We start from the raw sequence: 16,123 nt of genomic DNA, 5'->3' as shown, positions 1-16,123 counted from the left end.
TCTCAGTCAGCAAAGAACCAGTCCGGAGCTGTCCTTACAGAGAAACTAAGACCAGGAACCAGCCATCTACAATGTCCTTCCTCCATGGGGAAGGTACCTTTACTAGTAAATGATTCAGGGTGCTTTCCTGCTCCAGAGAAAGTGCAACACAGCTCTCAAAGGTCACGTGATGTCATGTTTTTCAGTTCATCCATGTAACTAGGCTCGATCCTGCTCCTTTGCTCCAATGCCCTGATGGTGAAGCATTACATCAAAGGCCCTCCCGCTGCCCCATCCCCTGCTGCCCTCCCCAACCCAATGATTGCCAGAGTCACCTACCATTAGAAGTACCTCTGATGTACAGTGTGAATAGCCCATGTGCAGCCCAGCAGGCACTGAGGGTCATGCAAGAAACCTCTCCACTTGCATGGCTGTGCAAGGGCTATGCACAATAACAGAGAGCTTGCTCTGGAGCATGCAGGAGCTGGGAAGCTGGGACCAGTGTGCATGCAGGAGAGGAAGGGGAACCAGGCAGATCCAGGATCCCACCTGCATAGTGAGCATTTGGAGGCAGTAGTGCCTGAAGTTAGAACAGGGACCTGCGAAGAGGTTGCTGCTTTGGTTCTGCAAAGCTTCTGATCCATGGCAGCAGCCTTGAAGCCATTAGCAGCTCCAAATGTTTGCTATGCTGTGTGCTCCTACCTGTCAGGGGATATGTAATTTCTAGCAACAATTAAGACTGTGATTACTCATCCCTGTAATCAAGATTTCAGATTCCTTTCCCTGCCCTGGTGTCATTTCTTTCTGGATGCATGGCCTGTTACACTAAAGACTCTCCAAAACCAAGTGAGTTGAAGCCTCAGCCATTTGCCTAATGAGTGGAAAGAATGTGTGGACAGCAGCTTGTCCCCTTCAGGACTGCAAAACAGTTGTCTTTCCATCATGCAAGTCTACAGGTGTAGAGTGTTCCTCTCACTGCCCTGCTTCTCTCACTAGCGTCAGGTAACCCACACTGAATGGTCAGTCTGGGTCCTTTGCCCATTTCCTGACTGTGTGGGGAGTTTGCCTCCTGCTGAGTGGGGGAGAAACATTTCCAGATGCAGAGGAAGTGGAATGAAGTCCTGAGCGTGAGGGAGCAGGGAGACCTGGCATTGCGGTGGTTTTCCTCTGGTCTTTTGGGGCTGACATTCTCATGTTCTTTCTCTAGGGGCTACCAAAGACATGGGGAAGATGCTGGGTGGGGATGAGGAGAAAGACCCAGATGCTGCCAAGAAAGAAGAGGAACGACAAGAAGCCCTCAGGCAAGAAGAAGAGGAAAGGAAAGCCAAATATGCCAAAATGGAAGCTGAAAGAGAAGTTATGAGACAAGGGATTCGAGACAAGGTAGGCATCTATACACACTGGACAGCTCTTAATGCTCAGTGGAGAAATGCTATTTTCAGCTGATTTGGGACCAGTTCCCTGACTACCCAGGTAGAGCCAGGTAATTGCTTTGCTGCACTGAACTTTCTAATCTTGTGTTCTGTCCCCAGAGTTCCATCCCTGACTAAACATACCTCCCACACTGAAAAGAATTGCAATATGAAATAGAGAGTGAAGATAAGGGGAGAAAGCTGTGAATGTTTTTCCCACCATCTGTTAAATGATCACATTATTTTAGACCTTACAGGCTTTTCTGTCCCTATGTTGGTGCTCTCCAAGGCTGCATTATTGGTTTATGAGAAGTGCCATCATTCAGCATATTTCTGAGAGACAGAGCCTAAATACCTTCTTCTGTTCAGTGTATTGCTTCCAAGGCTTTCTTTGTGGTTATGGGCGAAATGGGATAAATCTACTTAATTTCTCATATTTCTCAGCTTTCCACTAGTCAGTGAGGAATCACCTGAAACAGGAGAGGTTTGTTTGTTTGTGGGACTTAACTATTGGCAAGCAGACTCTTCTATTGAAGTTAATGGTTGATTCTTATAATGTTAGAGTCTGGCCTGAGAAGGAAAGTGACAAATAATTACAGGGTTCCAGAATGAAATTGAAAAGCAATGTACAAAACAAACCTTTTCCAGAAAAATGAGCTTAATTTAATGTAGCTGAACACATTGTTATCATGCATTAGCTCTTAGGGATTGATGCATGGAGGGAAAAGGCAGTTCTGCTGCCTCGCTCTCAAGACCAGGTCAAGGTCGTCTCTTCAGAGCAAATTAGTTTTGTAGAAAGAGGCCTTGGAGCTCAGATGGCTTGGAAAAAAATGTGACTGTTGGTCAGTGGAGGAGTTCCTGGCAGTGAAGGCCTGTCTGGTGACTTGCTTGACATGCCAAAGAACAGAGGAAAACCCCCAGAAGTGAGATAAGATTGAGTGTGCACACTGGGGTGTAGAGGTCCAGCTCCCAGAATACGTTCAGTAGTAGCTGCAGAACCAACGTGCACCAGGCTGCTCAGTATGAGAGATGTTTCCTGTGTGGTACCGACCTCTGTGCAGGTTACAGTGACCTAGGAGTGTGTGTGGGAGAAAGCTTCAAGTCCCATTACAGAGCTGAGATCGACTGTGTGTAAACAAAATTGTGTCAGCACAGGGTCCAACTTATGAGCCAATCCTTATAATTCAGGAAGGAAGAATGGGTTGTCCTGGTGGCAAAAGGGATCTTGTAAAGAGTTGTCAGGAAGTGTTTCTACAAACAGGAAAACTGGAGGTTATGATTCTAAGAAAAGATAGTACTTAAAGGAGATTATCTACTTGTGACACTGCCAGAGAAAGGTCTTCATATGATTTCTAGAGAGAAGCTATTGACCACAAGGCAGAGAGTTTCAGGACTTCCCCCGCTCAAAATCAGTTGTTTTTACAATACATTTAAGGAACATATATGTATATAGTATAATAATTATGTTATTGCATTTATTAATGTATGCAATATATACATTTAATGAGCTTTGTGAGACTGTGTCTGAGCAATGCCACTGGTCTGGATTAGACATGAGGGAAAGAAAAAGAAGAGTGATGAATTTCTGAGCTGCAAGTATCTGGGCTCATGCCCTATTTTCAGTGGTCACTGTCTTGTCTGCTATGCCACTGAAGTGTTCCCAGAGATAGACAGGGGTTGTATTTTTCTTGCCATTGGGCAAACTGCAGTAAAGTGTTTAAGAAACTTGAGATGTCACCTGTCAAAATCAGAGATGATTGAGAACAGAATTGACAGGGCTCATGAGCAGCTCACAGGCAGCCTGAGCTTGGAGGGAAGACCCAGTCAACGGGCATTTCCCTGAGATACTGGTAGCTGTTGAGACGTTGCTGAGTCAGGCTGAGTACTGAGCAGAGAAGTCTCTTGAAAATGGATGGACTCCTGAGTGATGCTGTTCTGAATGGCAAAGGTTTGGGCCTGCAGAAAGCATGAGCAGGGACACTTGGAGGAGGGCTATTTGACCCCACTCAAAGCTCTGGTTTGCAGCTTTTCTAGTTGTGTGGTGGGCTAGCTTTGGGGTTAGCAGCAGGAAGTCCTGCCTTGTAGAGCACACACGGCTTGTGAAAACACTGGAGCTCAGTTCTCTGCGGTTTTGTTTCTCTTGGGGATAACCCCTGATAACATGCCTTTGAAAGAAGAAGCTGCTTTCTGCAGAGTTGGGAAAGACAGATAAAGCCTTAGAAAGAAGCTGTATTTTTTATTTTTTTAAGTCAGAGAGGTCTGTGAGAGAGAGAGGGATTACTTTGCCCTGACAGACAGATGGATTTGATAATATATAAGCTTCTGTCTCTCGCTATTGTGAGCTGGTGGCTGGAAGTCTAGAATGAGTGGAGAAAGAGCAGAGAAAACAGTTGGATTATTTCCTCCCTTATTTGTTTGTTTAGAAATGACCTTGATCTCTTCAGCAATATCTGTGAAACTGGAAATATAGTGGAGGAGAAAACGGGAGCATGGCTTCTCTCTTGTATATATACATATATAAGTTGTTGTTAGCAGGTATGCATTCACATCAAGAAGTCTTAATACTTAGTGATCTCCCTGACAATCTTTGTGCATTTCTCACATGAAGGAGTGAGAAATGAGTGAGTGAGTAGGAACAGATTTTTTATGCAGAAGACGACAAGTTTGAAGGCACGTGAAATGGGGCATAAACCCAGAGCCTCACTCCCTGAGCACAGCTGCAGGGTGTCTGGGACAAACCTGGGAGTAATGGCTTCATGAGTTAATGCAGTATGGATCTAGCTGGTGCATGGAAAGGACAGACTTTTATGTTTGTTTTGGATGCTTTGCCTTGGTTCTTCGACAAGCAYGATGAAAGCACTCTGTCTTTTATGGCTTCAGAAAGCTGTGGAAGCCATGACAGAGCCTGAAGGGAATACAGATATCTCAGATATGCTATGTCACATGCTAAATTCAGATTTATAATCCAGTCTGTTAAACTGATGTACTTTTGGAGGGGCGGGGGGGGGGGGAAGCGTTCTGTTTGCTACAGCTGAACTGGTGACTGCCTGTCTGAGCTTTGTCGCCCACAAGAAGTCGGAGATGATGACAAAGCTGTCCTGGAGCAGCAGCTGAGCAAGCGCTTCACAAGAATAGATGAATGGATTGTGCAGAAACCAAATCTTTGTTTTTGTAAAAATATGAAACATTTTAGCTGAAAATCAGTATTTAAGGATGATATCTGGAGATCACATTTTGAAATAACTGGGCCCCCAGTTGTCTGCCAGTTTAGCATCTCTGATATTTAAAAAGGGTGTATGTGAAGAGAATAACTGGGGTATACACCAGAGGTGCCAGATCAGTCATAGCAATGACTGCAGAGGGGCCTTTGATGCCCTCATGCCCAGTAGGCCAGGATCTGCTGCCAGTGCCTGGGTGGTGGTGCTGTGCATACCAAATATCGCTGCCAGCCTGGTCAGAGCCTCACACCAGTACCGTCTACGAGCTTGTCATGCTGCAACAGCCACCTTGCATCCAGTGTCTGGGCTGAATGCTAGACTCTGGCCTGCTTACAATGGGACTGACTGTAATTTGGCTACCTGCAAATTTTATGAATGCTTTGGAGAATGGGCATGCCCGAGCTCACACTTAAGAGTAGCAAGAGCTCAAAATTATCCTCATAGTGGTGGGTTTGAGCCAGAAAAGACCTAAGCATGATCCTCTGTCCAAATGCCTTGGCCTCGAGACAGAACTTAGGTTTGAATTTAGACTACACCTGAAATAGAGCACATGCACTACTTCAGTAGCTGCTGCTTATCTCCAGGTGCATTACTAGAGACTGAAAAAAATACTGAATTCTCAGAATGAAAAGGGCAGATGTCCCTAGTCTTGCTTGTCTTTGACCAGCCATACCTGTGTGTTGAGGGGGAAAAAGACCAAGGTTTAGTTACGATAATGAAGKTTCCTGTCATCCCAGCTGAGCATGAAGTCTGCATGAGAAGTATGGGAAGGTGGCAACTGGGAGGTTCTAGAGGTGGAAGAATTACGGTTGCCTCCGCAAATCTTGACTCGTTGGGTGCTGTGTAAAGACTGTGGCACAATCCTTGATTACATGATCGAATACTAGTTATTCCTCTAGGAACCTCAGCTCTCCCATTGTACAGGATGAGGCCGACTGTTCAGTTGATAAGCAGATGTTCAGTATTTCATCTCTACCATCCCCTACAATGTGAGGTCCCAAGCCTCATTTACTGTGTAGTATTCAGATTCTGACAACAACATAATGAATATCCTCATTTGGGCATTTAGTTAGTTCTTTTTTTGTTGTTTGTTTTTACTATATTTTTATTACCATAGTTGATGAGGGCATCTCAAACACAGATGAAGATATCTCCCAATTTCTTCTAAGATGTTCTCTGGGTGTGGGACAAAGGTGATTATTGTTGTTGTTCTCTGCATGCAAAGTGCATTAGTATAAGAGTCATTATGTGGCTAAGGCCTCAGCAGCAAAAGTATGTTGAGATCTTCTCGCATCAGTGAGCCTCTATGGGGCACGAAGAAATTGTGAGGGCTTCTTTATCCCTTTGCTGACAACAGGAAAATGATGAAGTTTAGGGTTTGATGTTCATTCCTGCTGGCAGCATATCACACAGTAGGACAGCATGCTGTCCTTGTTGTTCAAGTGCAAGTCCTTCTGTCTCTGGATGTGTGCCATTAATGCTTGCTTCCTATTCTTCTTAACGGCCCATTAAATGCTCCCACTGGTTTTGAAAATACCAGTCTTAGGCAATAAGATTCTCTGCAGTATTAGGATTTGTAAACCGATAGAAAATGCCCATGTCCCAGGAAAAGCACAAAGACTTTCCAGCCCTTTGTAGATACTTAAGACTTCTATAATTTCCAGGTCTTTCATGGTTTAAGGTTGGTGGTATTGGAATTTGCATCTAGAAAAGTGAGAACATTTGGGATGCTCACAGTTGAAAAAGACCTAGTTTAGGGCCTTTTTTCCCTCCAGTAGTGAAGTGTTCCCATAATGCTGTTTGTTTGTTTTTTTAATCTGATTGCTCAACTCACTTTTGGCTCTGAATCACTCAGACAAAAAGGCAATCAGGATTTATAGCTGTAGCCCTAGATTCTTATGTGAGATAATCAACATGCAACATCACAAAATTAATTTGCTTTGAATATTTCATTTGTGTATTTGCATATGGAACAGGCACATAGATGTGAAAATCCTGTCTTGAGAGAAGAGGAATAGCAGAATTTGACTTGACTCTGTTCTCCAGCAGTATCATACCTTTCACAATAAGCTGCAAGCTCAGGAGCGCAAATTTGACCTTGATAAAACTTTGTTGCTATAAAACAGCAACACAATGTTAGCCAAACTCTCCAGCGTTAGCAAATCCATGGGATGTTTTATTCTTGGCTAACTTCAGATGCAGATATTGCCAAGAGCTTTAAAAATTCCTACTCAAAGGACTGAAATTTCACCACCTGAAAACCCAGTTCTGAAGATGTAATCTTCCTTGTGGAGCAAATACATAGTACATTCTTCATCAGAGACTATTGACAGCTAAAAAGATGTGTAAGTCATATTCTCTGCATGTCAAAAGTAAAAGGATCTCAAATGAAGATAAAGTTTTCATCGGCAGCCAATCATGTTCTGTAATTCAAAAGATGAAATTCATGTCTCAATGAACAGAAATGTCCTGTCTGACCTCTTCCCTTTTAAATCATTGATACTTTACCAGTGACGTGAATTTTTATCCAGCACTTGTGATCTAATGAAGCCATGGCTACAGTTGTTCCATGTTTGTGCCTTAAAATAGATTTTTAGAGATGTCTCTGTTTTGTGCAGATGGGGAGGTATCATTAACTTGACTCTTTTACTCTTTCCATAGTGGTTTTTGATAGTTCTGGATAAAAAGCAATCAAACAAAAGATTTCCTTGTTTTGAAGGAAATAAAATTTGAAACAAAAAATTTTCCTTGCTTAGTTTAGCTCAGTGTGGTTACTCACTGTGCTGTAGGTAGAAGAGTGTTTACAGCCGGGTCACAGACCCTCTGGCTATGGGAAAGCAGTAGGCCTGCTTGTGATGCTCGCGGCATGGTGTTCTGCAGGACAGGGATTGCATTTTGCATTCTAAGAAGTGGGTTCTGGGCTGAATGTGAACAGTCACAGCACCAGTAATGATGAGGACAGAGRAGAATTGCACTCTTAGCAGCAATTAAATTTTGGGCTCGTTACTCAGCTTCTTTGTGCCTCTCTGCCCTGCTCTAACTGTATTCCTATGTTCTACGTTAATCCAAATCTACACCAGTAGATGTCACTTTGGATACTTGCTAACTATGTCCCACTGGATGATGCTTCTGGATTTACTGAAATATCTCTTAAAATGCAGCCTTTTTTACTGTTATGCACTGACTAAAGTGTCCTGCAGGGTCCTTCAGCTGAACTCCTTGCTTCATCAACTTTTGTCTCCCCGAGTTGGCCAGCAAAACCCACACACATTGCTGGCACACGACTGGGTGGATTCATCTGCTCAGGATCGGGTGCAAAATAAACGTTCTCTGAGTCAAAAGCAGATGAGATACAGTGATGGAGTTTAGCTGGGCAGGACATCTGAGTGGTGTCACAAGCCTTCCTGGCTGCAGCTTGTTGAAATATCATTGCCAGGCATTCCTCTCAGCCCTTGGAAAGGCCAACAAAACCACAACAAAAGGCATTTTGCAAGTCCTCATCCAGCACCATTGCAGCTGAGCATCTGTGTGATGCTCAGCCAGATGCTGCCATTATGTAGGCAATGCCTTTCTGTCATCTCACAGTTCACTCTACACTTCTGGCCCAGGATGCCCCATTACCAGGAGATCTATCTGGAAACTAATATCCAACATTTTCATTGACAGACTTCTCCTCTGTTCATATTAGGCAACCCTTCAGTACAGCCCTCCCTTATCCCAGAAGTTTTTAGCCTGTGATACCACCCAGAGGACAGGAGAGGTGGTGAGGCAGTAATTAAAAGCAATTTATTGTCTCATCACACAGTACAGCCTCCCTTTCTTAACCTGTGTTTTCTTTTTGTGGTTGAACTGCTGTTTTAAGAACTTTCATTTTTTTTCTCAGAGCCAGGAAATGATGACTACATTGCAGAACAAGAATGTGTGACCCGTGAAGTGCTATTGTATCTTTACAGAGCATTGTTGCTGTGTAGAGACACTATATACAACCACTGTGTATTATCCAGAGTTTTTGCATGTGCACATTCAAGATTGAACAGATTTACTTTAAGGAGAAAGATATTTTTTCTTTGCATGTGCAAGTGAAGGAAGATGAATGTAAAGGGAACTTTTGCAGCGTGCACAAAGCCTTACTTCATCCCAGTTTCAGTGGCAGTCTGGGTTCATCCTTAGCCATGTCTAGTTCAAGCCTGAGGAATTCAAGGGAGCATCCGTCCTTGCTCAGAGCACTAGGAGTGGTGAACACTGGCATGAAGAGGCTATTGGGATGTAGCTCATTTTGGTGGCAGCATTCACAGTCATCCTGTTGCTGATGGGTCAAAACCACTAGATGAAGGAGAAAGAAAAGCTAGCTTCATGCTTGCCTACATGGGGGCAGTTTTACTCTGTATAAATGGGGTTTTTCCTTCTTCCAAAAAACCTGAGCATTTCCGCGGGAAAGGAAGAAGTGTGTCATAGCAGTTTAGGACTTGGAAGGAGTGAAGACCATCCCACACCCTGCATGGCACAGGGGTTTCCATTACTACTGGTGTCTGCAAGTGGCTGCCATACCCACACCTGGCCATTTGAAACTTCCCTACCTGCAGAGCTGGGACCACCTCAAATCAGCCCTTGGCTACATCCCAGCCAGGGCATAAATGTGTCTCTCTGCTCCCAGTGGCAAGAGAGCTTATTCACTGGTCTGCTCCTTTGGGGAAGAAAACATTCCTCAGTGTAAAAAAAACCCCAGCATTCTTTCCTCAGTGTAAAGGCTCCTAGTCAGGATGGTATGAAATCTGGCTAAGTGGCTGGAGGAGCTCTGGCTTCCCTCCAACACACTTTTCCCAATCTTTTCATTCATCTGATCTTTAAAGGTAGACTGTTCTGTCCTGAGTCATGCTGCCTGTGTCAGTCTTAAAATGCAGATGATAATATGCAGGTAATTTAATCAGTACCATTGTCTGTAATAATTACAGCTACATAATTTTTTCATGTAACTTCTTTTTTATTCCTACCTTACAAGTCAGATGGGAGGGGGAGGACTTGTACTGTGTTGGTTCTTTATGTCAAACTAATTCAAGGACTATGAAGGTCACCAAATAGGATTTAAAGGTCCATTCCCTTTTTGCTGCAGCCAAAGAGTTGCCATTACTGCTTGAAATAAGACATTAACCAAATAATGTTTCTTACATCAGCTGTTTGTTATCTGAGCCTTGAATGATAAAATAATTCACTAGGAATTAATGAGACCGGAGAAGTTGCACCTACTTGAGAATGCAGCCTGGTGCTTTCATGGCTCAGCAAATGGGTGCATCATTCTTCGCTGTTAAAAGTCATCAGAGCCAAACTCATCCTTTGAAATGCTGCTGCTTAGAGCAAGATCACATGATGATTTTGTGCTGGCCTCACCATGGAGGTCTTCATCTGTTCTGACATTGCTTTCAGTTTTATCTGCCTGGGATTTAGGACTGTCAGGGAGAATTAATTACCTCACATGCTTGAAGAAGGAGGGTTGACATGAGGCCAGATCCAAGTTCAGGCATGGGCAGGGTGAGAAAGTTTGGGCTATGCTTTGATTGTGGTACTTTCATAACCTTTGCCTACCCTTGCCACCATGTCTTAATTCCCCATAGGCCCTTGCTGCTGATGGTTAAAGCTGGAAAAAGAGAGAGCATATTTATGCTCCTCTCCCTATTCATGTGACCTTCCTCAGGGTCTAAGATAGCTTCAGGAGCTCTTTGCCCTGACTCCCAGGCTGGCTTTGAGACAATCACAAGTAAAGCTGACTTCTTCTTACCAGACTGTAGGCCCCATTGTGGGCTGTAGGCCAGAAGCAGGCTGCTGTTGAAGTAGCCAAATGACTGTGGTCTTCCTTGACCATGCTGGAGTCTGGGTAAGACAGGCTGGCTGCAGTTGGGGGAGTAGCAGGGTGTCTGGGGACAACATTTTCCCCTTCATCATTTCCCCTGGGTGTGGTTTTCCAGGATTCCCTCATTTTTTATCTAGCACAACCCTTTCTTCGCCCAAGAGGAGGGGTATTCCAGTCTTGCCTCTGCAGTAGGCCTCATCCTTTGCAGAAACAGTACGCAATCATGCATATTCATGCTGGGAAGCCCTGAGGCATAGTGAGATTTCATAGCTTATTCATTACCTGCTGAAAAGGAGACTTGCCGAGGAAGTGCTTTTCCTTGGTCAGGGAAAAGGAAGGAGGAATGCAGCTTGTCAGCTCCAGGCCACCTGACTCACATTCCCCAACATCTCCTGGAACTGTTGGCGTGGTCTTCCCAAGACCTTCAGCCTGAGTCAGAGCTAAGCTTTGCAGTCTTGGCCCCTGCCAGCTCTCCAAGCAGGTTCAGCATGTTTGGAGCCCATTAGAGATGTAGAGTCATCATGGGGCTGAGCTAGTTCTTAAAATTGCCTGGTACCACATAAGCCTGTAGGATCTCACCCGCCATTGATGGCTTCTGGATTATTTCTGTCAGCTGGGATGTAAATTCTGTATCGTTATTAAACAGCATAACCCAGACTGGGGAAGGATTCTTCAACCAGAGATCAAAACAGACAGCTAATCCAAGCAAAGGTGTGATGTGGGAGAGGCAGATGACAAATTGCTCCTTGAATGGAGTTCTTCATTGACCCAACTGCAGAAAGCTCAGTGGGCCTCATAGGTTATTTTTATTCAGGAGCTGTATGTTCCCTTTCTGTCCATTTTAGAAGGGTCACTCCAGCTGCTGCCAAGGAGATGGGACTGTTTTGCAGATGGAGACACTCCAATGTACCTCTCCAGAAAAGTGGCCTAGAATGTTTTGACACATTAAGTTTCTGATGAATCACTAGTGCTTGAGGAGTGTTGGCTAGTGGGTGGTGCTGAAAGGATTTCTTCCTTTTCTCTAGTGAGTGATTTTTGCCACAAAAGAAGCTGCCAACAGAACCTGTCCATTTAGACCATAAACCTGGTCAGCAAAGGGAAAAGTGGCAAGACTACTGCAGAAGAGCAGAGGATCAGTTTCATCATGTCTGTGTGCTTTGTACAGCTGAATATCCTGCTAGAAAATTCACACTTGGTATCTTCATGTTTTCTTTGCTCTGATGTTGTAATCACAGTTCCCATGTACTGTATTTTGGAGGAGGTGTCAGTTTTGTTGAGAAGGGAGAAAGTTAGCAAATTGCCTGCAACGAAGTCAAGGATAGCACCTCCACTTGTGGCAGTCAATGTCAAGTTAAATGACATGGAAGAGCTTCTTGCTCCATGGCCCCTGCCTCCTTGACAGAGCTGCATCCCCTAGCATCTCATAGCTTGGGAATTTAGCTCAGCGTGGAAATCCAAGTCTGTGGCTTGAATTTGGCTGAATTTTGCTCTGGAGCTGGGTCTGGGAGTCTTATGGGAGCAAGGCATCTGTAATATTCTTAATCTGCTTGATGGCTGTCTGTATCCTATGGCCTACTTGCTACTACCATAGCACTTCCTTGCTGTGTTTTTGCTTCTGGACAGCTCCGACAGGGCAGATGGATGCAAAGATTTGAAGCAATAGCAGAAAAAGATGTTTCTGAGGCATGCTCAGATGTCCACAAAGCCTTGTACAAAGTGCAGAGCTTTCTGAATATCTGAGAGAACAGTTCCCTGACCCCATGTAGAACCCTGTCAGCCTGAGGCTGTTTAACAGAGGCAGGCTTACTTTAGTGGACTGTGAGAAGTTTGACAGGGCTTTATAAGCCAGGAAGAATGACACCAGTGCCTTCTATCCATGTTTTCCAGCCTGTGCAAAGCTGTCCTTTCTAATTTAGAGAGTCAATTTTCATTCCTAACTATGCTGTCTCCTTCAATAAAAGAGGCCTGTGTGTGCTTTTGAAGCATTCTCTGAGTTTTGGTGTATGCTTTTGCTCTTTGTTTGTCTTTTTCTAATGTCTTGGGAAAGGAGGGAGCTTCCAGAGGAAAAACTGAGAAGCACAGATCATGCAGAGAGCTGCCAAGAAGGTCTTTGTGTTGAATACCTGCTGGGGAAGTCTGATTTGGCCACAGTGAGAAGCCTGGGGGCTCTCATCTGTCTACAGGCATTGGAAGAGTGGCCATTCCATCACAAGAGCAGTGGATCTCAGCTTAGAGGAGGGATGCTGTTCCCTGATATACTTTGTAGGGGTCATTGCAAAGAAAAACATCCTGTTGTTTTTAGATTTCAATGCCTGGTGCAAGAGGCCAGTCATCCTCCAGAAGTTTGCCTGGGAAGGATGATCTGCAAACAGAAGCAAATGGAAAAGCAACAATCTACCTTTGGATGAAAGACTGCTCTTCTTTCATTCAGATTGGGTGCTTTGGCAAAAGGGGTTTAGGCTGGTTCTATACTACGACATATTTTAGGTGTGGATTTGGGGGCTAGGGTGGCAGGTGCTAGATGGCAAATAATTTCACTTTAAACAGACAATGGGAAAATCTCAAATGAGGAACTGTCAGATTTTTCTCTGGGATGCTCTTGCAGGGGATCTCGCACCATGAGGAGAAGAGCAGATATCTGACTGGCCCAGCCAACACCGCTCTGTAGACTCTTTTCCTTGGCAGGGGACTGTTGCCCCTTGTTTAAACTTTCATTTTTTTAGAGATTTAGCACTCAGCATTGTTTGATGAGCTCAGTAAGTGTCAAGGAGAAAGGCCAGTCACTTAGCTGGTCATAATCTCCCTTTCACTCTGATATGCTGCACTGGAGCCTGTGTAAGAGGCACTCTGCAGCCTCCATGCCCTTCCAGAAAGAAGCACTTCCAGCCACACTGAGCTCTGCTGGATTTGCAGGTCTCTCCCCTGGCATCTTTGGCAAGAACCTCTGAGGGAAGTTGGGTGCCAAACGCAATTGCGGCGGTGTGGCTGAGGATTATTGGAGGAGGGCTCAACCTGCTAACATTTGTGTTGATTTTTCTCTCCCCTCTTCTGACTGTTAATTGGTAGTGTTTACATGAAATGGTCAATTAATGTTCAAAGCATTTTTTTTTAATCTCTGTTTTCCTCAAAAATGAAAATCAGAAACAAACAAACAAACAAACAAAAACTATGTTCTTCTCCTCCTAGTGACTGGTCTTGAGCTTTCAAAGGGCAGCTTCCCCGAGCAAAATTCAGCTACTTCTCACTAGAAACATGGGTTTTTGAATACTGTGGAGTCACCAGAGGTATCTTTGTTAGGGTTGGTTCTACTTAGTACAGTTGTAGATGTATCATCAGGCCAAGAAGGGCCTTCATATGAATGCAAGGGCCTTCACAGCTCTCTGGGAATTTTGCCTTAGGTTTAGCACCCCCACGCTGTGTCAGGTCTGGGAACTGATCTGTCCGAAAACTTTTTGTCTTCTCTTAGTTTTCAATTTAGTGATCCATATCACCACATCAACATTAGAGGTATCGTGTAACAAGGAGCAAGAGCATGTAGCCAGCAATAATAAAGAGTCTGGACTTGTTAAACTAATCTAGATCTGCTTAATGCAGTTATTAAACTATACACTTTGATGAAAGTTCCTATGCAAAATGTTTCAGACTCAGTGATGTTGTTTTCTAAAACATCTCGCCACTTTGACTCTTTCTTTGTTCACAGTCTCAGGGATTTGAGCATCCCTGGGGCTTTTCATGTATTGTTCCAATATATTACTGAGGCAGGCAGAGGCAGTATTTTAAGCACTGGCATGAGATTGCAGTTCAAAGCTCTGCTCTGCCCACTTCAACAACACATATCTTGGCAAGTGTTTAACAAAGGAGCAATGTGAACAGGCACACTGGCATAACCACAGTGGCCCTATGAAAGGTACCAAAGTCCTCTGTGAGTTGTTAGCTGATTTGAGTAAAAATGCCCAGAAATGAAAAACTATACTTTTTGCCTAATGAAATGATTCATTTGACTGACCATGATTCATTTTCTCCACTGCTAAGTAAATTAATTAGAGGGCTAAAGTCGCCTAGAAAGAAATTTGATTTTTTGATTCAAAAATTAAATTTAAAAATTCAGCAATTTCCACCAGCCTGGTGTGGAATGGAATTGGGGATCCAGGTATGGATTTACTGGGGACAGGGTAAGGGAGGCCACTATATATACTTCATCTGCCCTGGTAGCACCAGCCAGTATGAAATCTGTTTCCGCATTTCACACATAAGCCTTGAGAGCTTTGGATACACAGTATACTTCTTTGCTTTATTAGGAGTTTTCCTGATATTTGCTCAGTGATGACTCAGAAGCAATCCCCTTCAAGCCCTGCACTGTTGTGCGCATATATATTTGCATGGGATTCTGGCAAAGAAGCCTGAAATAAAAAGTTGAAGGCTTCAGCACTGCATAAGCATGGCTTTGAAGGAATTTGGTAGGAACCCCACAGGACAAAACTAGGGCCTTTCCTAATGAAGCTATCTGCCACAGGACTACTCAGTTCCGTTTTCCCGTGTCTCTTCTAATCAGAGCATCATGATGATGCAGTAAGGCAGGTGCTTAAAAGGTATTAAAAAATGTCACGGCTCCTCTAATTAAAATCAAACCTGAAAGCTCTGAAGTGTTCACAAAGTGGAGTAACAGTTATTAAAGCACATGTGTCTTGCTAGGAGGAGTCTGGTCTCTCTTGCTTTACTGTGCTCAAGGGCACAATGAACAACTTCATAATGTGAATGAAAAATCAAGAAGCTGCATCGTGGGATGATTGTGTAAATAGATTAATTTATGAGTTAGTGTAGAACTAAACAAAAGGCCACATTGGATTGATTTATCCTGGTTTTGATTAATAATACACAGGACCGGCTTCAGAGGCCTGAATAAATGAGGTAATCACTGCACTTTCTGGTGATGGTGCTGCTGAATGCAACTCCCTCTTCCATAAAAGCTGCCAGTCTCAGATGTGATATAGTCCTGATCACACTGGCTAAAACCTTCTATGGTTAGAACCTGAAGGCTAGGTCCTCGTTTTGGGGTAAGGGTAGTGACTTGGGCAATTCAAGAGTCACAGTGGTTTAACAAGCTGCAAAACAGAATGAGTACCACCCTAGTAAGTAGCATCATGCTTTGTAAAAGAGAAATTATGGATGTGCTTTTGTGATAGTGAAAAGTTAAGTAACGTGTAGGAGCTGGGATTAATTCACCTCCAGTGCAGCCTGGAGAAGAGGGTCTTAGTCCCCAGTAGCAGCTCAGCTTCTGGTTCCAGCATTTGTCTAAGTCAGGACCACGAGACAGCTCCTCTGGTCTCCACACTCCCACATGGAAAGTGCAGCATGTCCTTGGCGTCAGGGATCTCCCTGACTTGTGGACACTGCAGTCTGGATGTGCCAACACGAGAAGAAAAGCAGATGCAGAGATCAGTTGGGGGCTAGACATAGCTGAGCCTGGACCACAGACTGGTGGGTGGTTTCCTCCACACTGCTTGAAAAATCAGTCTGTGATACTGTAGAGCTTTGTCTAGCTCCTCTATTCAGCCAGTTGCCTTTAACTGGGAGGCAGACCTTTTGGGAGGAAGATACTGAGGTTTAAAGCAGAATAACCTGTGGTAGAGGAATGGCATTAATGATTCTGCCAGATTGCTGTCCTAATG

General features: G+C 44.0%; 1 protein-coding gene across 1 annotated transcript in view; it reads left to right on the top strand.

The window, feature by feature from the left end:
• The first annotated feature begins 423 nt into the window (after positions 1–423).
• LOC112968981 (complexin-1) overlaps positions 424–16,123 on the top strand; it is a 50,992-nt gene continuing 35,292 nt past the window's right edge. Inside the window, exons 1-2 of the mRNA XM_026071798.1 lie at positions 424–535; positions 1,187–1,362. Coding sequence (XP_025927583.1) covers positions 424–535; positions 1,187–1,362 — 288 coding nt within the window. The remainder of the gene's footprint in view (positions 536–1,186; positions 1,363–16,123) is intronic.

This window comes from Apteryx rowi, unplaced genomic scaffold (assembly GCF_003343035.1).
Source record: "Apteryx rowi isolate R43461 unplaced genomic scaffold, aptRow1 scaffold_330, whole genome shotgun sequence".
NCBI classification, from domain to species: domain Eukaryota; kingdom Metazoa; phylum Chordata; class Aves; order Apterygiformes; family Apterygidae; genus Apteryx; species Apteryx rowi.
Note: the sequence above shows the minus strand (reverse complement) of the source record. Positions and strands in the feature narration are given on the sequence as shown.